Consider the following 21,498-nt stretch of genomic DNA (forward strand, 5'->3'; position numbering starts at 1 on the left):
GGTGTCCCTTGAAATGTACTTTAACCATAGAAATAACCATTTTTTCACAAATTTCTTTATTACTCACGCAATTTTATTTTTAGGTAAGATGTGTTTTGTAAAATGACTTTTCTCGATAGAAGAAACTTGTTCAGATAGTTCACACTTCCTACACCAGAGATCGTACATCTTTGTTCAGTTTTAAAATGGCGGTATTTGAACACTTTACGTTTAAATGTCACCCAACAAGTTGGATGTTTGTAAGTAAAGATTTTACTGAATAATACTTTTTAAGAGTTTTATGATTTATTCGTATTATATTCAGTATGATCTTACATTTCATATACTATCGATAGTGTTCTTTTCAATAACTCTGTATTTTATAGGTTAAAGAGAATCTTTGATAACATAATTATTCGACTACTTTTTAATGTTAAAAGATACCTTATAAGGAAAATGTCAACTTTATACGATCAAATAAAACTACTTTACGAACAGTCTTTGTATTCAAATGTTATTTCCCTGGTAAGTAAATATTATGAATAATAACAAACATATTTTACTTTCAGAATTGAAAATAAAAATATTAGACAATTTAAATGAAATTGAATATTGTGTGAAGTGAATGAATTTTCTGATTCATATCGATATTTAATTTGTCATTAGAACGTAACAAAAGTTGAACGACTAATATTATTCTTTTTATATTATAGGCAAATTTGGTGTTATCATTAAGTGAGCATAATTCTGACTTATTGCCAATACATGGAAAGTTCCACATATATGTTTATTATGCGGATGCTCATTTTTACTTGGGAAAATATAAAAGGGCAGAAGCTCTTTATAGAAAATCTTTGCAATTTCGCAAGTGTTTATTGAAATCTAAAGGTACTACAAAACCTTTAGAAGGTCAGAAAGATTTACCAACTGATGTTGATATCAAATTTCAAATTCATTTGTGTTTAATAAAATTAAAGAATTCCCAAGAGGCACTGCAAGTACTACAAAGTATTCCTGGTAAACAGAGAACTCCAAAGGTATTTAAAACTAAATCTAATGTTAATGTTCAGTTAGATTTATCAATGAAGTCTTGTTTTTAAGGTAAATATGGCACTTGCAAAAATGTTCCAAGAACAAGGAATGGAACGCTCTGCTATCACTACTTACAAGGAAGTTTTAAGAGAATGTCCATTAGCTTTAGAAGCTGCTGAGGGTCTTCTTTCCCTGGGAGTAAAGGGAATTGAAGTAAATTCGCTAATTGTTGGTTGCGCGTCCAATTTATCAAATTTTGATTGGCTGAATACATGGATCAAAGCTCATGCACATATACATAATAGAGAATATACTCATGCGGTGTCCACATTAAGATCTTTAGATAATGTTAACCTGCTAAGAGATAATTTCAATTTATTAACTACAATGGGAGAATGCTATTATTATGCTGGAGATGACAAAAATGCTTTATTGTGTTTACGAAGAGCCAGGATTATAGAACCAGATGTTATGAAAGGGTAATGGAACTTTTACATTATATTACAATTTTATTTTACAGAAGTAATATTTCTAAGTTTCACGGTTAATAAAATTTAGTTTTTAAATTCGATTTACTTGACAGGGTTGATGTGTATGCGGCAGTATTATATAAAACGCACAGTATTAAGGAACTTGAAAGACTGATTCCAATAATAACAGCAAGCAATGAGCGCACTGGGGAAATATATGTTGCCATGGCGTACTCCCTTTATGCCGCCAGAAAGCTTGGCAGAGGAAATACATTAACAACGCAAGCCTTGAACTTAAATCCAAACGATATAGAAGCAACAATACTTCGTGGAAATATTCTGATCGAACAGAAAAAATATCAGGATGCATTGTTCTTCTTTAGGCACGCTGTCCAACTGAAACCGTATCGTTATGAACCGCATAAAGGGTTGGTAGACTGTCTCGTGGGAATGCATAGATTGCGAGAAGCTCTCAATATCGCAAGTGGATCTTGCAAACAACTTGGACATACTGCGAGAGTTCTTACGGTAATTATATACAAATTAATTACATAAACTTGTATTAAAGTAAAAGACAAAATTATAAGTACTTTATTATATGAATAAAAATTAGCATTAATAAGATTTCTTATAGCTCTACGCATCTGTACTTATGAAAGACCCAGTTTCTGTTGGAAAAGCAAAGAATCTCTTAGAAAAGGCATTACTTCAAGATGAAGTTTATCTACCTGCTGTCTATTTATTAGCTGAAATATATGAACAAGAAATGAACTTGGAAGCTGCGATTGCATTGCTTGAGAGACAAGTAGAAATACAAACTTCATGTAAATTGCATCAAATGCTTGGAGATTTATGGGCAAGAGTTCACAACGAGGAGAAAGCTTTAAATCACTATGCAATTGCTTTAAAGTAGGTTTCCATTTCATTAAGTTAATTTTTGCTTTTTTGTATGGATTAATGTAACATCTTAAATCAGTCTAGATCCAAGCAATAGAAGAGCGTTGGAAGGTTTACACAGATTAGACAACTCTTCAAATAAACTGGATTCAGCCTACTATATGACTGTTGGTGAAGAACAGGCAGATACAACTTACGATATTGGTGATGGCTTACCAGATACTGACAATGATGAAGCACCTGATGAAAGCGAAACCGAAGCCGTATGGTCGGATATGGATCTCGAGGCAAACAGTCAATAACGGAAAAGAGTATGTTACAAAATTAAGTATTTCAGTACAATTAAATTGGAATTATAATTAGCCAGTTTTTGCTGATACTTTTTTCATTAACTGATAACAAAAAAAAATATTTTCACATTACAAAAATTTGATATTTTAAAAATTCATTAAATTGCCTTCGAAAATAATTAGCTTTTTATAATTTTCATACATATATTCGTATAAATATAAAAAATGTATTGAAACTATAATAATCATTGTTACAGTTGCTTCATTTATTATCTTCCAATTTATTTTTATTTAATTTTAAATAAAATAATAATAAATATTTAACAAAAAATTAAACATATTTCAAATTATAAAGAATATTTGACATCTATTATTCTGTTAAAATCTTAAAATTCTCTATTTTAATGCTTTTCAAGAAAAAAAGCAGTAAGTGTAACTAAAAAATATTATTGTTTATTAGTAATATTTATTATTAGATCTATTATAACTTGTAAATTTTCAGCATAAGTTTTTTTTTACAGATAATCTATTACAAAATGTTATAGTAATTTTAAGGTAATATAAATAAAATATTTATTTTATATTTTTAGATTAAAGTTAAAGACATGATTGTATATGATTTTTAAAACAAGTAAAAAGCAAATAAGTATTTTATTTGATCTTTTGCATTTATTTATCCAAAAAAGTATTGTTTCATTTTCAGAAATATTGTGTACACGAATTAAAGGTATGTATTACAGATAATTTATTTACACACTATACAGGATTGGAGATTCATAGAATCAATAATACTATTCATACACGAATTAAATGATGTACGTCATACATATGCTTATTTGACTACTTACTCTGAAATAAAATAACAGAAATCGTACAAAGGACACATTGACACGAGTGTGTGCATTGAAAAAAATTTGTAATGACGAATGCTAAATTGTAACGTTAGATTAAAATAGGCAACGTCAAATATATACTTTTTTTCCTAGGCAAACAAGAACTTTTAGATTCTATGTATTTAGAAAACGCAGAATTCAGTCTTAAAGGTAGGAAGCACGTATATTTTCCTAAATAATTCGCTTTGGTCTTAGAACTACGTTCATATTACATGTATATATATGTTTGTACATGTATCTTATCGCTTCAACCTTGTTTGAGAGATGTGACAGTATTAACAAGCATCCTAATAAAAATGAAATCATTATTTACGACGCAACTGATATTTATACTATTTAATTTGCACAACGCAAAATTAATAAATAAAAATGACCAGAATATGAATAGGCATAAAATGTGAAAAAAATCGTCCATGGATAAATTTAAGACAAAATTGGTCGCTCTAATAATCATTTTTTTTACTGTTCACAAGAATAAGTTCGTAATGTGATACATGTTGTTCTTTCAGGGTATGTTTCTAATATGCTTCCTTTTATCCATGATTTTCTCGTGTAGTTTGTTCGTTTTGTATTTCTTTGAAAGTTTTGACTTTTACATTAGATCCTTCTGACGAACTGGTTGTAGAAGAAGAGGTAGTGGAAGAAGACGAGGAAGATGAAGAAGATGAAGAAGACGAAGAGGAAGAAGATGGATCGTCGTTAACAATCGAAGGAGCACCTAGACCGGGTGATGGACTGTGCACAGGTCGGAAGGAAAAACCAGGAGAGTCGAAACTAGAACAAGATTCTGGGGTTCCAGCTGAGTTAGTAACTCCTGGATTTAGACTAGATATTGCTACATCCAATCTAAATCAATAAATAAAATATTATAAGTACTGTATTAAGTTATTGGATTCAGAATTTCCATTATTCTGAGTAGTAAAATATTACCTAGATGCAGCAGAAGTTAATAAACCAGAGGTACGTTTTGCAGGAGGTTGTAACTGATCCATTCCAGAATCGTCTAACTCGAATTTTCTTTTAACTGATGCCAAGCAACTCGGTCGTATTGCAATAGGGCTTAGACTCCGTCTGAATGTAAAAAATTGTCAATTGGTAAGACAATGTTTTAATACAAATAATAATTTTGTACATAAAATTAATAATAATATATATGTATATACCTTGTGGCAAAAGCATTTCTAGTAGGACTAGGTGATAAGTTATTTTTCCAAGTAGCTGCATGAACACCAGGTGAAAAACACTGTCTCTGACCAAAACCAGTTCTTGTCGGTGATGGTGAAGAATACATAGTTGGACCACTTACAGATAAATTGATACTTAATGGATCAAGAACTCGTTTAACAACTGGTCGTGATTCTATATTAAATTGTAAAGAAGCTGATTCTGAATCTTTAAAAGACAATCCTTCTGCTTCTATAGTGAGATCTTCCCATGACTGAGAAATTTGCATGGCACTATGTATTTCTTTTTCATGAGCTGCTTCACGGCCAGCAACATCAATACATTCTTCTTGTCTCAATTGATTTACACGTGGCGTTAACCTAGGAACAGTTCCAGAACTCTGAAACAACAAATATCCCATAGTTGAAAGTGGTATAAAGCAGCATAAATATACAGTAAATTATCATTTAATTGTTGATAAGGCTGATCATTATATAACCATTAGAATTACATTTAATTTTAAATAATTATTTTAAACCTAAATACATAGTAATGTTACACATTCGTTTAGAAAGATAAGTACTTACACTAGTGCTAAAGCGTCGTGTGCGAGGTGTATTTAAAAATATATTAAAATTTGATGGAACGTCCCTGCAAACAATTCAAATTTGCTTTTTAAAATATTGTATAATTTGATTAACTACTTATTTAGGATTCCTTGTTAGAAGTATTACAGAAATTTATAATTCAATACAAAAAATACCTTGGCGCTGAAGCTGAAGGTGATGTCACAGACATTGTTGCAGTAATCTTATTGATCATGGGCGCACTATTAGATCGCTTTAAATTGACTACTGGGTAGTCAACATCCATGATCATCCAGACTAACTGTTTTTTGATACATCTGTCTAGAGACACTATTCAAGGACTCAAAGTACATTGGAGCGTACAGAACAATGTGGCTCACTAAGTAGATCAACAATGAATCCTTAGCACAAAGTAAATGTATATCACTACTTGTCCTGCTTCTGCTGTATGATAATTTAATAGTAGAAAATTTTGTTTTTTCGCTCGAGAAATGAGAAGATGCCGCATTTGAGCTCTCATTTAAACTCTGCCGCTTCGATTTTCGTTTCACGTTTTGACGCGCTGTTAGCGCGAAATATTTCTAATCGATCTTTTGCTTTATAAAATGATACAGACACAGCAATAAAACTATCAAAACATTAACTCTGTTCGATTGAAAGTATGCATAGCAAAAGAACGGAGTAGCAGGGTACAGAGACTAATTTGGATGTTCTTGGATTTTTAGTTCCTACTCGAACCACCGTACATAAACCGAGTTACAAACAATAAGTTGATTTAATTTCGTAACCCCCAATTCTTCGACAATATCACTAACTACAATTAAATTCCAATTCTTTTGACTGATCGTCAAATACCTATCGTTTCTTATCGCCAAGCACGCTTATGTCAGACCTGGCGATGATCCTTTTGCTTCCTTAGGAAAAATCTTTCACGATTAAGAAGCACACTGAATTTGTTGGTAGCCTTGGAGTTTCGTTAAATTTACGGGGCATCTAAGAATACATGATCAAATTGTAAAACTAACTACAATATGAATTAATGGTAAGGGGAAAAAGGGAGGAGAATTTATGCTATCTTTAATGATCTTTCTCTAAAATCATAGTTTCTCTCTCTTTCTCTCGAAAGGCGCAACATTTAAGCATTTTCAATGATATCCGCACACTGAAGTGTTTTCGAATTTTTTTCGTGATTAAAAACGAAATAATTTGAAAATGATAATATACATTTCTTAGATTACGCGATAATTATATAAAAAAATTTAATCTGATGTGTATATATTTTTGCTGTTGTTACGAATCTATACACTCGATGCGTACGAAACAAAAGGATTGTTTAAGCGACGTATTTTCAATTGCGCTATTCTACAAATTCGAAATTTTTAAATACCAAATTATTTCAAACATTTAAGAAAAATGTACACCGTTCAAGAATATATATATATATATATAATTTTTTTAATTAAATGGCATATTCTACATATAACAAAGAAAGCATTTATCCACAATCATCATTTTTTGATAATCACAGGGATACATACATATATATACATAATTATATTTTTCAAAGATTATAAATAGAATAGAATAACGAATTAATAATATATAATGCACATTACAATTCAGTTCTTTCCGAAATTGTGAGCATAATTAACTACAAACTACATTATAACAAGCTACATATAATTTATCACTTATCAATTAGGAAAATAGGTTTTCATTAACAAATAACAATTATAGTTGTTTATATTTATTCTTATTTTTTAGAAATTTGATAGAAATTTAAGTACTTTTAATACATATATGCATTATATTATTTGATTTTATATTATTAATATATTGGGTATGTTAAAAAAGGAGCTGCTTCTGGAAAATTAGAACATAAGCTTTATTTATTGCCTCTAAATTTTAGAGTACTGAGTCTATGAAAATCATTTATAGAAACATCAATCTACTTATATTCTGTATTTGAATCTTAAAAATTTTCATTAAAATGATCTAATATATATTATAGTAAAATGTTAATATCTTAAAAATTAACTAATTCCTACATTGCATGGTCATTACCTTGCCATCTTTGCCAATTTCTAAATTAAGATGGAAAATAAGAATTATTTTTGAGCAATATTAAAAGGTTTTATTTCAGCTTCCCTTGTGCAAACTCTGTTTTATATGGATTATCTTGACTAAACTGAGATTGCAAGGATCATAACAAAATACATAAGACATGAGACTGATTGTAATTGTTTTTAACAATTATAGAGTTGCAGCAATGAAAGCTCCATAACTGCAGTGACTTAACATTTGGTACAAATAAAAAATGCCATTGGATTTCTTATTTAAAATTAATCTATCCTATATCTACATCTGCATATTGCATATTCAAATGTGTATCTATTATTTGGAATAGCTCAAGTGGTTGTGGTATTCTACCAGTTTCCAGTTTGGACCATACAGGAACATCTGAAACAATGTAATAAATTAAATAGGTACAAATTTTATTGAATCATATTTTTACTATAATCATTAAGAAAAGCATTCTTTACCATTAAAATGTATTTCAAAAGCTCCCGATGATATGAAATGCCCTTCTATTGCATTAAAAATAAAGAATATCATTATACAAGAATAGAATCGATTATCTATGCACCATTGCCACAGTGATGCTGGTGGCTGTCCTAAATCAAGTCCGCTTACTATCAAAACTATTAGTAATATCTTCACGAAACTCTAAACAAAAAAAAAGAAAGTGTTACATTAAAAATACTATATAACATGTGTAACAAGAAATATGCATATTATAATTACTAAAAATTTAGCAATGAGCATCTTATTATCAGAAGGATTGTAGTTTTCTCCATGAATTTGCAATTCTGGATATTTCTCCCGAAGAATACCGACATATTCTTCAAAAACTTTTCTATATCCACAAGAATAACTAGAAAAAGCAGAGGCGAAAATTGTAGGTTAACAGATGGACTTATGATCGTAAATAAATAAATAAAATTGAGATGTATAAATATATCAAATAGAAAGAGGTTAGCTTTGTAATCATACTTATAAAACTCACCAATAAAAGAATTTTAACGTCGGCCCTGTTTTCGTACCAAGTTTGGTTAACGAAACTTTATTGTCATCAGCTTTGCTGTCCAATACATGTAGAACGATGCAAAAACACAAAATTAATTTCATACGGCGCAGCATTCTTTATGTCATTGAAATCTCATCGACCGTATAAATTTCAATCAAAGATATTAAATTTTATCTTTTAAAAAATGCTAACTAAAATTCTTCTGTACTTGTCTAGACTGATCACTCACTATCTACTGGTAATCAGTGCAGTCCCGAATTGAACCGAGTTAAACCGAATTGAATAAAACATCACTAAGGGGATAATTTTATAAGATTTCTATTGTAATACCATCAGAACCAAATAAAATGGCATTTAATTATTAAGAAAAAATATTAATACTAATTATCGTTGTACAGTTTACTGATTTTTTTTCAATTTCATTGGCTATATGTAATAAAATATGATTCATTTTCATTCGCTTTCTCTCGAAATTATTTTGCTACGAATATATTTTAATACATTAGCATAATACATTTCAAGGGAAAAACATAATAGAATTTATAATATTTCAGTAAACTCATGAATAACTAATTTAATTAATTAGAGTTAACGCGGTTACGTTTTTACAGCGTAATTTAGTTAATCCATGCATTAGGTACGCCTGGTAGAGAGAGTCTTTTGAGTTCTGGTGTTTTGTGTGACGTTAAACGAATACAATTAACCAATGAGAGACAATACAATTTGAAAAAACAGCTCGTCATTGGGCAATCACCAGTTCAGAATCTAAAAAATAATTTGTAGGTACAATTTAAAGTTCTTTTTTATCTTTTTACAAAACAATGTAATCAATTACTACATAAATAAAAAATGTATATTTTTCTTTGAATATTTAAAACTGTTGTTAAACCACTTTTTCTGTAGTTAATATGTGTGTTGGTATTCACACATTTTATTTATAACTTTTTAATTTGATAATATAAATAAACTGAAAAAAGTGCAAAACCAATGCGTTAATACAACATTTGTTCCTTTACTAGATCAATAGAAATACAAATTTGAAAGATATGTACATTTTATACTATTTGCTACAATGTTTATTTAAAAATTTTTAAACTAAACACACATATATATGTATTACATGGTATTACAATTCTAAGTTAGCTAGCGAAACACATTGTACATACATACGTATAAACGATACACTTAAAGTAATTCAAATAAATTACTTTGCTAAATTTTAAGGGTCATACAATGGCAATGAAACAAACTGATATCATAAATTAAGAATAGGAGATATTATTTGATCATTATGTTTACAAAAAGAATCTATTTATAATATATGCCTATGACATTAATAATTAATTAAAATGTTCTCTTGAAATAAGACAATGACTTTCTCTGTAAATAAATATTATGAACATGTCTACTTCATAAATAAAATAGTTGTTTAAATGGTAATTAATAAATGCGAAAATTGAAAATTTGAAACTAAAACTAAGATAAAGCAAGTTGTATAATGTACTCTTTATGCACTCTATGCTGTAGAATGTGTATGTCTTCCGGTGCACGAATTTATGAAGTTGCTTGCTTTCTTAGGATTTAGCTTAACAACTTTGTAAATACAGTATGTGCCAATTCTTGAACTTATTGTATACTTTTATGAACAAGAATACTCGCTATATTTTGCATTTAAAATCGGAGCAATCTTTCTTTATATAATATCTCGTAACTTTTGGGAGGCCTTCCTGGCAGCAATATGTTTGAGAAAATTTGAAGCCAAATAGTTTCCTCGAAATAATTTTGTAAAGAACAAACGGCTTTCATTTTAATGTGATAATTGACTTCTGTTATTTTCAGCACATGAAGCTGTCATAAATCTGGAAATCTGAAAAAGATTAATGATGCTTATTATTAATAAAGCTTTCCAAAAAAAGGACCTAAAAGAACTGAGTTACAAAAAATTAAAAAACAAAATAAATTACAAAAAGGAATAATAAATTTTCTAAATTTACCTCATAGGATCTTCAAGGTAATCTGGTGGTATTTGGAATAATTTAGGATCTATATCGTTACAAAAGGCAAATTCCTGAAAAGTGATTTTCGCTGTCACTGTGGGCAAAATAGGAATATCAATTTTTACGGGAAATCCAGGTGGCAACTTCATCAGGACAAACTCGCGCAATTTACTAAAGTGTTTGAATGGCGCTATTACTTCCAAAACATTGAGTAACATATCAACGGTCAATGGAAAATCTGGACTCATGGCAACTGTTGCTTTGAAGGATTTACTACTTTCCTTATAAACAAGATTTCTTCCAAGAAGCGGACATTGGCCAGGTGGGGCCATTATATATTCTTCCCAGGTAATATTTGATTCTGGCGGTGGATTTAGAGAAGCTCTTCTAACGTGAGGCTGAAAATAGATGAATTAGCATGTTTAAGTAAAATAAGATAATTCTCTTGTTTCCTTTACCTTTCCATTTGCGAATCCTTGTGAGCTTCCTTTGGTTAGTGATTCCATAATAGCTTTATTCTTTTGTAAATCTTCCTCGCTTAAGTGTTCTCGTCGTTTCCTACTTTCCAAAACCATTCCGTTGATTTGGTAAAAGTCGGCGTGGAAAGGCCCTACCATCTCCTTTATTAAATATTTGAGATATATCTCAAAACAATTTTAAGAAAAGAGCAGGAGAAGGAGGAGAAGAATCATAGGTAAAACCAACAATGCTGGCCTTACCCTTTTGTCTTCACGAAATATCCAGCCTGTCTGAGCTTTTGAAAGTGTGATACCTTTTGTTGACATTTGTGCTGCCATGATATCACTGGACATTAGAATATCAACTTCATCCTGTATTTCCAATTCCGTTTCCTAAAAGATAAAATTAATAATAATAAATTATTGTTGTAACTGATAATGATATATAATTGAAGATATTGATTAATAAGAAAATAATTTAACCTCGTATCCCACTCTTTGATAACGTTTAGCCTTATTATCAAGTACCGCCAATGATTTATTTGGCTTTTGGTCACCATTAAAAATGAACGATATGTCGCCTCTTTCCCATCTCATGTCATTAAAATCTACTAAAGTAGTATCCATCCTAATGGACGCTCCACTTTTGTGTATTTTACAAACATCAGAAGGAAGTACCCGAGAGACAAGTGGCACTGAAAAATTGTAGATACTTATATGTTATTATTATCATATATCTTTGTAATTAACTATGATTCGCACACACACACACACAGACATAGTATCTAAATACCCCAACTTTGAAAATCCCATTTCAATTCCATATAGAAATCTCCCATTTGACGTAATGTTGCAACTAAATTTGGTCTCCTTTCTTCCATTTGTTCTCTAGCTTGTTGCTTTAATTTTCTCACCAATGATGATACTGTAAAAGATACAAAAATACCATTACTTGTTAATAATTAAAATTAAAAATATAAAACTGAAGTCATTTATTTATGGTAAATACTCTGCTATTATTAATTTTACTAACTAGTTTGTCTGTCTCCATAACTGATTGCTTCTGCAAGTGGGCTCCATCCAGCCAGGTTTTTTACCTTTACAGGTGCACCATGTGCAAGCAGCAGTTGAACTGACTCTAAAATTTTATTTAAGGTTTCATAAACATCTTTTAATAGCTTAAATCGATAATAGGAATATATTCTCATACCTTTTCTTCCTAACATGACAGCTAAATGTAAAGGAGTATTTCCTAAAATATAGAATTGAATTATTTTATGAATTATATACAATTATAATCAATTTTTATCAAGACTGCGACAATGAAATTGATACAACTATAATCTTCATATTAAAAGGATATACCCTGTTTGTCTTTTTCAGCGATGTTATGAGTTCTGATTAAAGAACTTAAGGTTTTGACATCCCCTTGAAATATGCATTTGTGTATAGGGTACTTTTCACTTTCCGAGTTCTCAGCCATGGCCATTTACCGTGGTTAGGAAAACGATAGCAACAATGATAGCGATCCTTCTCTTTATCTGATCGAATCCCTCTTGATGTAATAATAATTTTCTTGTATTCCATTTCCAAAATGTGGCATACTATATTTAATAATTATACCAAGGCTTTCATTGCATGGAAGTTATTTATGAATAAAGGTTCACTATACATATGAATATATATATGATATTAATACGTTTAATAATTAGTAAAATCAATGAATGATTTTTATGTTTTATTGAATATTTTTGTAGTTTATATTCAAACATCGATACTCCTCTATCTTTTTCAAGGCGTGACGCCTAGGAGATTCGTATACTTTAAAAGAATTTTTTTAATTATTGTTATTGTCGTTGTTTTTTACCGATGTTGTTATAGTTTTACCGCTGTTGTTTTTAATTATGTCTGTGTTATTCGCATTCGTGCTAGGTGGTCGTGCTTGTAATCAAAGTAGGTTGGTCACCTCATTATTTTTATTATTCAGTATTCCTTTTGCAAGGATCAAAAGGCATAGGTGTATATTCTCAAAATGAATTTTATCAAATTTTAATTTATTTCAATATTAGTTATCCTAAGTTGTAAAAAAAATGTTATGTGTATTGTATTAATTCCACCACATTAAAACGGTATTTACTCATGAACTATATAGTACCGCTTATAGATACACTGGTAATGTAGCTTTAGTTACGTGTATATGTAAGAATACATATATCCTATATTTACGAAAAAACCGCAAATGATACATACACATATATAAGTTGTATCTTAATAATTAGTAACTTTGAAAATTGCAAAATTAAACATTTTTTTTTATTAAGTTATTATAGAATATCATATATTAATTATAGAATATCAAATAATAAAAATATAATTACTAGGGACATTTTCAAAATTCTGATATGGCTATTAATAATTGAATATATATTTTAATTACATACATATATATATTTAGACATTTATAGATGGATAAAAATAAGTTTTAACTTTCTATATGCATTTGTGTTATATTTTCTTTGTTAAATTATGTCATTTTATATATAAATACATTTTATTATGTTACAATAATCAGAATTTCATTACAAATTAAAAATTTTGTTAAAACGATTTATACTGTTGCAATAACACTCTCAATTAAATGTTCATTACCAGGTAGTAAACATATTGGATAAATTTGCGGATATTCAAACACATCGTTTCATTTCTTACTTTTTTAATTATAAACCGAAATGGATTAAAAAGTACAATTTATTAAACTAAAAATTTACTTTAATTAAAAAATATATATCTTACAACTATTTTTACAATCATAACTTATATCACTATATTATACAAGGACTTAAGTGTTTGACATACAAAGTTTAAATGAATAAATAAAAGTTTAATACGCAATGTATAGTCTTTGAAATACCAATGAAATTTCGCACAAGTTTTGTTCTCCGATAGTTAGTTCTCCCAAAGACCATTGCTATCTGTAGAATTCACTTCGTCTTGATTAAGGATATCAAGGAGATTAATATCCACTGCTTCTGTAGCTACTTCGTGAGGCAGTGGTACTAACCAATGCATAGAATCTACACGTTTTAATTCTGTTCCTTTTTGTACTGCAGACTTGCTTACACTTTTATCATTTATTTGAGCAGGACATTCGAAATGAACACAGTGAAAAACCTAAAAAGCAAAATACTTAATTTTTTAATACTTTCAATAAAAAGTAACTATTTTCACTTCTGAATAATTCTGTAGAAATTTCGGTATGCATTCAATATATTTCATATTTGCAATTGGTAACCTCATTGGCTGTATTGTGTGTTCCAACAATGCGTATAAAAACAACAGGACGAGCTGGTTCAAAACTTATCGTTTGCCACGAACGACAATTTTCCCTGGTTTTATCAGCAACTACAGCCCAACTCCAAGAATTACCAGACACTTCGATATAGTAAGAATACGAACGATCGTCGCAATCCCAAAGTAGTAATCTATAAATATAAAGGAATAGTTAGTTAGAATATTACATTTCCGTAACTAATCGAATATATAATAACATATACCGCATAGAATCTATGATATATGGTTGTCCTAGTTGCACTAAAATGGAACCAGATCCAACTTGATGACATGTGTATCCACTATCCCAATCATAGTTTGATGTATCACCATTTAACAGAGCATTTCGAGACCTATATTTGAATAATTTGTTATATAATAACAGTAAAATATATTTACATATAACACTGTACACACCTACAAACACCTTCAGTAACGGTTGCACTCTGGTCCATGGTAGCAACATTTCGTGTTGGAATAACAAAACCGTTACTTAGTTTTTCTGTATGATTTGTATAATAAGCTTCAAAACTTACAAGATGAAAAACCTTTAAAAATACAAGTTATAAAGTATAAACAAAACACAAAAAGGGTTAGATCCACTTGTAATAAACACTTTACTTTGTTCACAGTATTATTTGTCCCAACAATACGAATATATAGAACTATTCTTGGCTCAAAATATAAATACTGCCAACTACGACAAAAATACTCTGTATAATCAATAACTCGAACCCAATTCTTTTGATCCATAGAAACCTATCAAAAAAATAAAAAAGAACTATAATAGGTAAATGAGGCATAAAAATGAAGTGTTCTATGCTTTTTCTCCAACTTACTTCTAAGTAATAAGAATATGAACGCATATCTTTATCCCAAAGTAGCATTTTAACATGATTTATAATGCATTGGGTTCCTAATTTAACTAAAATACCATGTTCTCGAGATTCTGTAATAGTATGCCTAGTATATCTGTGACAAAATGAAATAGCATTATTCAGATGAATAATTTGAAAAATTAATTTAACAATTTACCCTCGTTCCATATCATAATTATTTGTATCTCCATCTAAAAGATAGCTACGCATTTCACCCTGTAGAACTTGTGCGCCGTGCATAGGGTGAGCAACATTTACATCAATAAGTAGCCGACCACGATAATTAAGATCTGAATCACGTGTTTGTGTTCTTGCAGCTATTGCATCTAAAATAACTTCCGGAGAAACCAATCCACTTGTTCGAACAACGTTTAATAAATCCGTGATTGAAATCAAGCTTAATCGTACCTTATCTGCAAAATTTGTCTAATCAATTTAATAGTAATAATCTAAATAATATATTCAGAGTATACTCTCAACAAATTTTTTATAATTTTTAACATTGTATTTACCTAAGACACTTTTGCCATCTACATCAGGATTTGCTTTTACCCATGCTCGAACAGCTAGAAATATATCGATCTCTGATGCATAAAAGGAATCTCTTGAAACAAGTTCATTTAAAGCATCAGCACTTAATTGTAAAAAGCTATCATGCTGAATCACATCAGACGCATGTTCGTCCATATACTCATGACAAACCTAGAATAAATTTATACTAGACAATTTCAATCATTCTCTTAGATATTGACATTGATACCATATCCATACCCTGATGAGAAACTCCAGTCGATAAAGAAGCGCAGCATCAAATATCAGACAAACATTTTTAATATTTAATATTTCTCTAAGATAATCGGATATAGAGATTTCCAACTCCGAAAACCCATAAAGATGTGCTAATCCAAGAATATCTAATACCACCTAAAAATAAAGTAATAATAATTAAATCTTTATTATTTTCGTATATAATTGAATATTAAAAATTATTACCTCCTCGCGACGATCTGTAAGAGACATTCGTCCAGTATATATATATTCGAGTAAACCTTTAAATCCAGTTAAATTAGCATTTTTTAATTCAATTTCATGTTGCGTAGATTCTTTCAAACCTCCAAACAGGAGAGCTCTAAAATATTCGCTACGGGCAGCTAAAATGATTTTATGACTATTGAATCTTTGTCCACCAACAATTAGTGTAACGTCTGAATAATCATCTGAGAGATAGAGAGCACCAATATCTTCAGAAAGTGTACTAATATGATCTATATCACCAGAAAGTGGATGTTCAGTTGATATGTTTAATTCGTGATTAGAACTCATTTTTTTAAATCTTTTGATTTTAAATATAAAATTGTTCCTTTTAATTTCTTTCTTGCTGGAATTATTGTTTTTCTAAGAACTTTCCTTTGCTAGTAAATACAACGTTTCATCAACATCGAAGGACATTAGAATCATAGTACTTCAGTACACTTGACACTATTCTTCTTATATTATTTATTCATTCCCAGAGATTATGAATGAAAAATACAGTGATTTCACGAGGATCTCGTAATTGTTAAATAAAATAAATACGATCAGGTTTTAATGTCCAATTTCTAAATAACTTTTAGTTTTACATCATTAAAGCGTGTGTTGTATATATGTGGTTTTGTGTTCAAATTGCGTATTTGGTCCTTTTCACTAGATTTGCCAAAATCACTTATGCAAATTAAACAAATGTTATTGAAAAATCACTTCAGCATACAATCGTAAGTACTGTGCAAACATATTATTTGATATACATTAAATGAATTTCGTACTACTTCTTACTATTTCGTAGTAACCAGATATACCTATAGATGTGTATGTATGTACATCGATCATAACATAAATACATCATAGACTTATAGAAATTAAAGATAGGTGAAAGCATTCAATTATTGGAAGTGATACAATGAGAGTACAAATTTACCATGAGATAATACAAAATTTTCTAATTAATGGAATTGTCAAATTTTGTATACGTAATAGTGTTTATAATTATATTATCAATAGTATAAACCTCCAACTATCGTTCGTTTTGTATTTCAAAGTGTAACACAAGAGAGCGTATGCTTTAGTTTTTCAATATCTATACATTCTTGTCGCATCACTACTATTTTATATTACCAAAGACGTGCAAACGAATTATTGAAAAGCATTGAAACTTGTTGTATCCGGTTGAATAATTGTGAATAAACTTTTTTTATAGTTTTTGAAATACAAATGCCCGAGAAAGAAAAATAAATACAGTTTCGAGGGAATACATTTCTGAAAGAATTAAATCACAATGACAAAAGGTATAATTTTATTTCATTTCATAACCGCTATACAAACATTGTTATATCAGGTTAACTAGTTGCATTTTTGTTTATTATATATTATTCAAAAGTATGAACGATATTTATGTTTGTTATAAACTAATTCCATTTCTTGTGATTAAATTTATCATAGAATATTAAAAAACTGTCCTATTCTTTGTAATAATAATACCTAAATTTTAAAAGGAAATTTAAGATATATTTATTTACAATTTTGAATTAATTGTTAAGTATAATTACTTATATAAATTGATACAATTTCTAACCATACAAAATTAGTTAAAATATGTCATTTAGTAACAGGGATATTCATTCGAACATCCAAATTTTACACAAAAATAGTTATTTTAATTTTATAACGTAATTTATATTATATTTATATTATAATTATAATGTAGATATTAGCCACAACTATATATTTCCAACAAATGTTATGTAACAATTTTTTAGATGAAACATTGGAAAAAAAGTCAGTAGAAAATAATGATACTGACAAAAAGGCTGCGTCTGAATCAGGCCCTGATCCATCAGCGCCTATAACGAGAAGAGGAGTATTAACATCATTTTTGACTGGCAAGCCAATGGAGATACCAGAACAAGATATTGTAATGATTTGATCATAATTTCGATTACATCTTTTATTGTATTTATCATTATATAACATATAATACTGTGCTGTCATTTGTTTTTATAGCTAGGTAAATGTAGATTTGTATCTGAATTTGAAAAACTAAATCGCATAGGAGAAGGTACTTATGGAATTGTCTACCGAGCAAGAGATACCAAAAATGATAAAGTTGTAGCCTTAAAAAAAGTTCGGATGGAACATGAAAAAGATGGTCTTCCAGTCAGTGGTTTAAGGGAAATATCTGTTCTTTTATCTTGTCGCCATGAGAATATTGTACATCTAAGAGAAGTAGTAGTAGGAAGAAGCTTAGAAAGTATATTCCTTGCTATGGAATATTGCGAACAAGATTTGGCAAGTTTATTAGACAATATGCAAGCTCCATTTTCAGAAAGTCAAGTCAAATGTATTGTTTTGCAAGTACTGAAAGGGTTGCGTTATTTGCATCACAACTTTATTGTTCACAGAGATTTGAAAGTTTCAAATCTCCTTATGACAGATAAAGGATGTGTTAAAATTGCTGATTTTGGACTAGCTAGATGGTTTGGTTTGCCTTTGAAGCCAATGACACCTAGGGTAGTAACATTATGGTACAGAGCGCCAGAATTGTTATTACAAGCAAAAACCCAAACGACTTCTGTTGACATGTGGGCTGCAGGTTGCATTTTAGGTATAATATACTTGTATTTTTATTTGTAATTTATAACTTCAATATTCTATACGATTATTTCAGTTTCATTTACCTTTTCTATTAGGGGAACTACTTGGACATCGACCTTTATTACCTGGACGATCGGAAATTGCACAGTTAGAACTAATTGTTGATTTATTGGGCACACCGAGTGAAGCAATTTGGCCCGAGTTCAATACACTTCCCGCATTACAAAATTTCACATTAAAGCAACAACCGTATAATAATCTAAAACAGAGGTTTCCGTGGTTAAGTGCTGCTGGCTTAAGATTATTAAATTTTTTATTTATGTACGATCCGAAAAAAAGAGCTACTGCAGAAGAATGTTTACAAAGTAGCTATTTTAAAGAAGCTCCCTTACGTGAGTAATAAAAAATCGATACATCGCCCTTACTATCGTATTTAAGAATTATTCATTTTCATTGATTCCAAATTTTTTATAGCATGCGATCCTAAGCTTATGCCTACCTTTCCACAACATAGAAATATGAAAAAGACTACTGCACCAAAAGAAACTAGAGAACCAGAGACAACTGTCACGGATCAAACTAATAATTTACCAGCAATTTCAGATCTCGTAAGTCCGTTGATGTATTTAATCGTGTATTTAAGACTGAAGTTAATATTTCATTAATATTTCAGCTCGGTTCACTTGTCAAGAAAAGACGGGTTGAATGAATTACAAGTACAATTTTATTTATGATTTAAAATACAATTCACATACCGTTTCTAACAATACAAACGTAATTTTGTACTCTTCATTCACCAATAGACTTATAAATAAATGGTTTTTATTAATAAACATTTAAATAATAGTAAAAAAATAGAATACTATAATTTAAGTGAAAAAAGACATGTACTTATTAAAAAATGTACACATACATTTATTTTAATAATGTGCGATCGTATGATAAAAATATTTAATGAAACATACAAATTAAGTATATACGATAAGATTTTCGACGAATATTACAATTCATCAGTATAAAATTACAATCGCGTATATCTTAAGTTTTTATGCATATACAAGTTCCTATGAAACTTTATGATTTTATTATTATTATTATTATTATCATTATCAGTTACATTTAGATTTAACTATTTTTAACAGATTTCACTGTTATGTTTTCATAACGCTTTTTATATTCTCCATTTGGGTCATACTTTGCGGAAAGTCTTTCCCAATCCCGTGGTCTTTTAGTTCTCAGATGATTTATTACTTTTTCCGCAGTTATTTTCTGCTTTTCGTTGCACTTGCTACAACCCGAGGATAAAGCATCAGGTAATGTTTCTAAAATAATAAGTACATAAATTAATTAATATTTTATGAATTTTGTAATTTTACTTCTTACGTGAAAGCTGATATTCTATGCAGTCAACTGCAATACCTACAATCTAAGAAAATTGATGAAAATAATAGTTGTGTATCAACTAAAATATAAATAAATATTCTTTATAAGTCCGTTTCGCTATCATACTTATTTATAAAAAATATAAAATAAATTAAAGTAATTTTTTCTCTTTATAATAATTTCTGCAATTTATTGTATATTAAAATACACAAATATATAATAAAATAAAAGAAAATATTTATAAAGAACAAGACGTATTTCTTATGATATTTTAATTATTTTTTTTTATATACTTGCTTTATTTGATATAATGTTTTAAACATATACAGTAATAACTTATATAGACGTTACTTAAGAGAACTCGATGCAATCCGAACGAGAAAGTTCAAAGCATCTTATGTAATAAAGAGAGGGAGAGTGAGCCGAACTTTGTCGTAATCGTTGCAGTAGATGCACGTCAAAATTTCCGAAGAAAATGATCGTTAACTTTTCGTCACGTACCTAAACGAAGCTATGTACTTATTTCGTTAATATTTTATTAATAACAGATATTCATTTACATTTTTCATTCCACTTTCTATTCATGTTCTTTTTTTATGCATAAAAACGATTAATAACGATTATTTAAAAATGAAGGAAAGTACTACTTTATATAGAAAGTTCTTGAAATAAATATTTTTTACTATGTTCCATTCAATTTCTTACAAGTTTCAAAGGAACAGATATAGAAAATAATTATAATTGTAATTAAAATTGATAATCCGTAGAAACGCTTTCTGATACTTACTTTTCAATTCTCTGCCTTCATTAGTACACGGTCCTTCATCCAACATGCACTTGATATAATTGGTAAGGACACGTCCGTTTTGTAGAATTCTCTCGATGTCCACATCGTCGTATTTCGTGGGATACTTTTCCGCTGTTACACAAACGATCGCCACAAGAGCAAATAACAGGAGAGAAAACTTCATTGTATAATCGAAACACGTTCCTCCGCTTCTAATCCGAAAAAAGCGAAGCGCCTGTGACAGTGGTACGTACGGAAACGACACTTGAAAGTTGCCAGATCTCACAAATTACACCGTTTCCCGAAGAAAGATGAAGTATGACGATTTTCGAAAAAGACCTTTAAAAATTACACTCTCGTCACTGAAAGTAAAATGTTCTTTGCGATTGTTGAAGCAAGCTATCGAATTATATAGCCGAACGCAGGGAGCATTGGAGGGAGTGGATAAACGCGTTGGTCGAGTTATTACATACGGAACTTTGTATATGCGTTGAACAGTAGAGACCAAATGTGGATCAGCGTAAGAAGAGTATCGAATAACATTTTATTAAAAATTAATACTATGTCCGACCGAGCTCTCCGCAAAAGAAAATTTCTTACTATATATAAATTGTCATTAACTTGTCATAATTTGCTTT

The 21,498-nt window shown here is 29.5% G+C and overlaps 7 protein-coding genes across 7 annotated transcripts; 2 read left to right on the forward strand and 5 right to left on the reverse strand.

Annotated features, from left to right (window-relative positions):
- The first annotated feature begins 160 nt into the window (after positions 1-160).
- Apc7 (anaphase-promoting complex subunit 7) lies at positions 161-2,748 on the forward strand. The gene is made up of 7 exons (XM_076895359.1): positions 161-239; positions 366-504; positions 693-1,016; positions 1,081-1,490; positions 1,595-2,009; positions 2,116-2,390; positions 2,458-2,748. Exons 2-7 carry the CDS (start codon positions 436-438, stop codon positions 2,678-2,680), a joined length of 1,716 nt encoding a protein of 571 aa, XP_076751474.1. The 5' UTR covers positions 161-239; positions 366-435; the 3' UTR covers positions 2,681-2,748.
- Positions 2,749-3,960: 1,212 nt separating this feature from the next.
- On the reverse strand, positions 3,961-5,742 carry LOC143423703 (P2R1A-PPP2R2A-interacting phosphatase regulator 1). Its single transcript, XM_076895210.1, has 5 exons — positions 5,489-5,742; positions 5,313-5,376; positions 4,725-5,125; positions 4,492-4,632; positions 3,961-4,407 (listed from the first exon to the last, which is right to left on the reverse strand). The coding sequence occupies exons 1-5, from the start codon at positions 5,602-5,604 to the stop codon at positions 4,095-4,097; spliced, it is 1,035 nt and encodes a 344-aa protein (XP_076751325.1). The 5' UTR covers positions 5,605-5,742; the 3' UTR covers positions 3,961-4,094.
- Positions 5,743-7,420: 1,678 nt separating this feature from the next.
- Positions 7,421-8,787, reverse strand: Selt (selenoprotein T). Its single transcript, XM_076894854.1, has 4 exons — positions 8,380-8,787; positions 8,118-8,247; positions 7,856-8,039; positions 7,421-7,772 (listed from the first exon to the last, which is right to left on the reverse strand). Exons 1-4 carry the CDS (start codon positions 8,511-8,513, stop codon positions 7,660-7,662), a joined length of 561 nt encoding a protein of 186 aa, XP_076750969.1. The 5' UTR covers positions 8,514-8,787; the 3' UTR covers positions 7,421-7,659.
- A 1,117-nt stretch (positions 8,788-9,904) lies between these two features.
- Positions 9,905-12,360, reverse strand: LOC143423707 (ankyrin repeat domain-containing protein 13C). Its single transcript, XM_076895214.1, has 9 exons — positions 12,221-12,360; positions 12,066-12,107; positions 11,889-11,993; positions 11,649-11,780; positions 11,339-11,550; positions 11,117-11,248; positions 10,856-11,017; positions 10,395-10,795; positions 9,905-10,267 (listed from the first exon to the last, which is right to left on the reverse strand). Exons 1-9 carry the CDS (start codon positions 12,342-12,344, stop codon positions 10,252-10,254), a joined length of 1,326 nt encoding a protein of 441 aa, XP_076751329.1. The 5' UTR covers positions 12,345-12,360; the 3' UTR covers positions 9,905-10,251.
- A 1,236-nt stretch (positions 12,361-13,596) lies between these two features.
- Btbd9 (BTB (POZ) domain containing 9) lies at positions 13,597-16,906 on the reverse strand. The gene is made up of 10 exons (XM_076895184.1): positions 16,057-16,906; positions 15,835-15,987; positions 15,576-15,765; positions 15,221-15,476; positions 15,025-15,157; positions 14,807-14,944; positions 14,603-14,733; positions 14,410-14,538; positions 14,148-14,337; positions 13,597-14,026 (listed from the first exon to the last, which is right to left on the reverse strand). Exons 1-10 carry the CDS (start codon positions 16,384-16,386, stop codon positions 13,802-13,804), a joined length of 1,875 nt encoding a protein of 624 aa, XP_076751299.1. The 5' UTR covers positions 16,387-16,906; the 3' UTR covers positions 13,597-13,801.
- A 322-nt stretch (positions 16,907-17,228) lies between these two features.
- Positions 17,229-19,523, forward strand: Cdc10 (cyclin-dependent kinase 10). The gene is made up of 6 exons (XM_076895693.1): positions 17,229-17,384; positions 17,856-18,010; positions 18,100-18,700; positions 18,786-19,082; positions 19,165-19,298; positions 19,364-19,523. The coding sequence occupies exons 1-6, from the start codon at positions 17,375-17,377 to the stop codon at positions 19,397-19,399; spliced, it is 1,233 nt and encodes a 410-aa protein (XP_076751808.1). The 5' UTR covers positions 17,229-17,374; the 3' UTR covers positions 19,400-19,523.
- A 261-nt stretch (positions 19,524-19,784) lies between these two features.
- On the reverse strand, positions 19,785-21,067 carry Csp6 (chemosensory protein 6). Its single transcript, XM_076895694.1, has 2 exons — positions 20,861-21,067; positions 19,785-20,012 (listed from the first exon to the last, which is right to left on the reverse strand). Exons 1-2 carry the CDS (start codon positions 21,042-21,044, stop codon positions 19,816-19,818), a joined length of 381 nt encoding a protein of 126 aa, XP_076751809.1. The 5' UTR covers positions 21,045-21,067; the 3' UTR covers positions 19,785-19,815.
- Positions 21,068-21,498: the final 431 nt, after the last annotated feature.

This window comes from Xylocopa sonorina, chromosome 5 (assembly GCF_050948175.1).
Source record: "Xylocopa sonorina isolate GNS202 chromosome 5, iyXylSono1_principal, whole genome shotgun sequence".
Taxonomy (NCBI): domain Eukaryota; kingdom Metazoa; phylum Arthropoda; class Insecta; order Hymenoptera; family Apidae; genus Xylocopa; species Xylocopa sonorina.

Bases quoted from the DNA above. Each gene is read 5' to 3' on its own strand.
- Csp6 (XM_076895694.1), bottom strand. From the start codon at position 21,044: ATGAAGTTTTCTCTCCTGTTATTTGCTCTTGTGGCGATCGTTTGTGTA. The intron at 20,013-20,860 runs GTAAGTATCAGA...TTATTATTTTAG, and splicing joins TGAAGGCAGAGAATTGAAAA to AAACATTACCTGATGCTTTA.
- LOC143423703 (XM_076895210.1), bottom strand. From the start codon at position 5,604: ATGATCATGGATGTTGACTACCCAGTAGTCAATTTAAAGCGATCTAAT. The intron at 5,377-5,488 runs GTATTTTTTGTA...AATTGTTTGCAG, and splicing joins CCTTCAGCTTCAGCGCCAAG to GGACGTTCCATCAAATTTTA. The intron at 4,633-4,724 runs GTATATACATAT...TTTTACATTCAG, and splicing joins AGAAATGCTTTTGCCACAAG to ACGGAGTCTAAGCCCTATTG.
- Selt (XM_076894854.1), bottom strand. From the start codon at position 8,513: ATGCTGCGCCGTATGAAATTAATTTTGTGTTTTTGCATCGTTCTACAT. The intron at 8,248-8,379 runs GTGAGTTTTATA...TGCTTTTTCTAG, and splicing joins ACGTTAAAATTCTTTTATTG to TTATTCTTGTGGATATAGAA. The intron at 7,773-7,855 runs GTAAAGAATGCT...ACATTGTTTCAG, and splicing joins TTTTGAAATACATTTTAATG to ATGTTCCTGTATGGTCCAAA.
- Apc7 (XM_076895359.1), top strand. From the start codon at position 436: ATGTCAACTTTATACGATCAAATAAAACTACTTTACGAACAGTCTTTG. The intron at 1,017-1,080 runs GTATTTAAAACT...CTTGTTTTTAAG, and splicing joins GTAAACAGAGAACTCCAAAG to GTAAATATGGCACTTGCAAA. The intron at 1,491-1,594 runs GTAATGGAACTT...TTTACTTGACAG, and splicing joins GAACCAGATGTTATGAAAGG to GGTTGATGTGTATGCGGCAG.
- Btbd9 (XM_076895184.1), bottom strand. From the start codon at position 16,386: ATGAGTTCTAATCACGAATTAAACATATCAACTGAACATCCACTTTCT. The intron at 15,766-15,834 runs GTATGGATATGG...AATTTATTCTAG, and splicing joins GACTGGAGTTTCTCATCAGG to GTTTGTCATGAGTATATGGA. The intron at 14,338-14,409 runs GTATATGTTATT...TTATATTTATAG, and splicing joins TATATCATAGATTCTATGCG to ATTACTACTTTGGGATTGCG.
- Cdc10 (XM_076895693.1), top strand. The intron at 18,701-18,785 runs GTATAATATACT...CTTTTCTATTAG, and splicing joins GGCTGCAGGTTGCATTTTAG to GGGAACTACTTGGACATCGA. The intron at 19,083-19,164 runs GTGAGTAATAAA...AATTTTTTATAG, and splicing joins TTTTAAAGAAGCTCCCTTAC to CATGCGATCCTAAGCTTATG.
- LOC143423707 (XM_076895214.1), bottom strand. From the start codon at position 12,344: ATGGCCATGGCTGAGAACTCGGAAAGTGAAAAGTACCCTATACACAAA. The intron at 11,994-12,065 runs GTATGAGAATAT...ATAAAATTTTAG, and splicing joins TGTCATGTTAGGAAGAAAAG to AGTCAGTTCAACTGCTGCTT. The intron at 11,249-11,338 runs GTTAAATTATTT...TTTATCTTTTAG, and splicing joins ATCAAAGAGTGGGATACGAG to GAAACGGAATTGGAAATACA.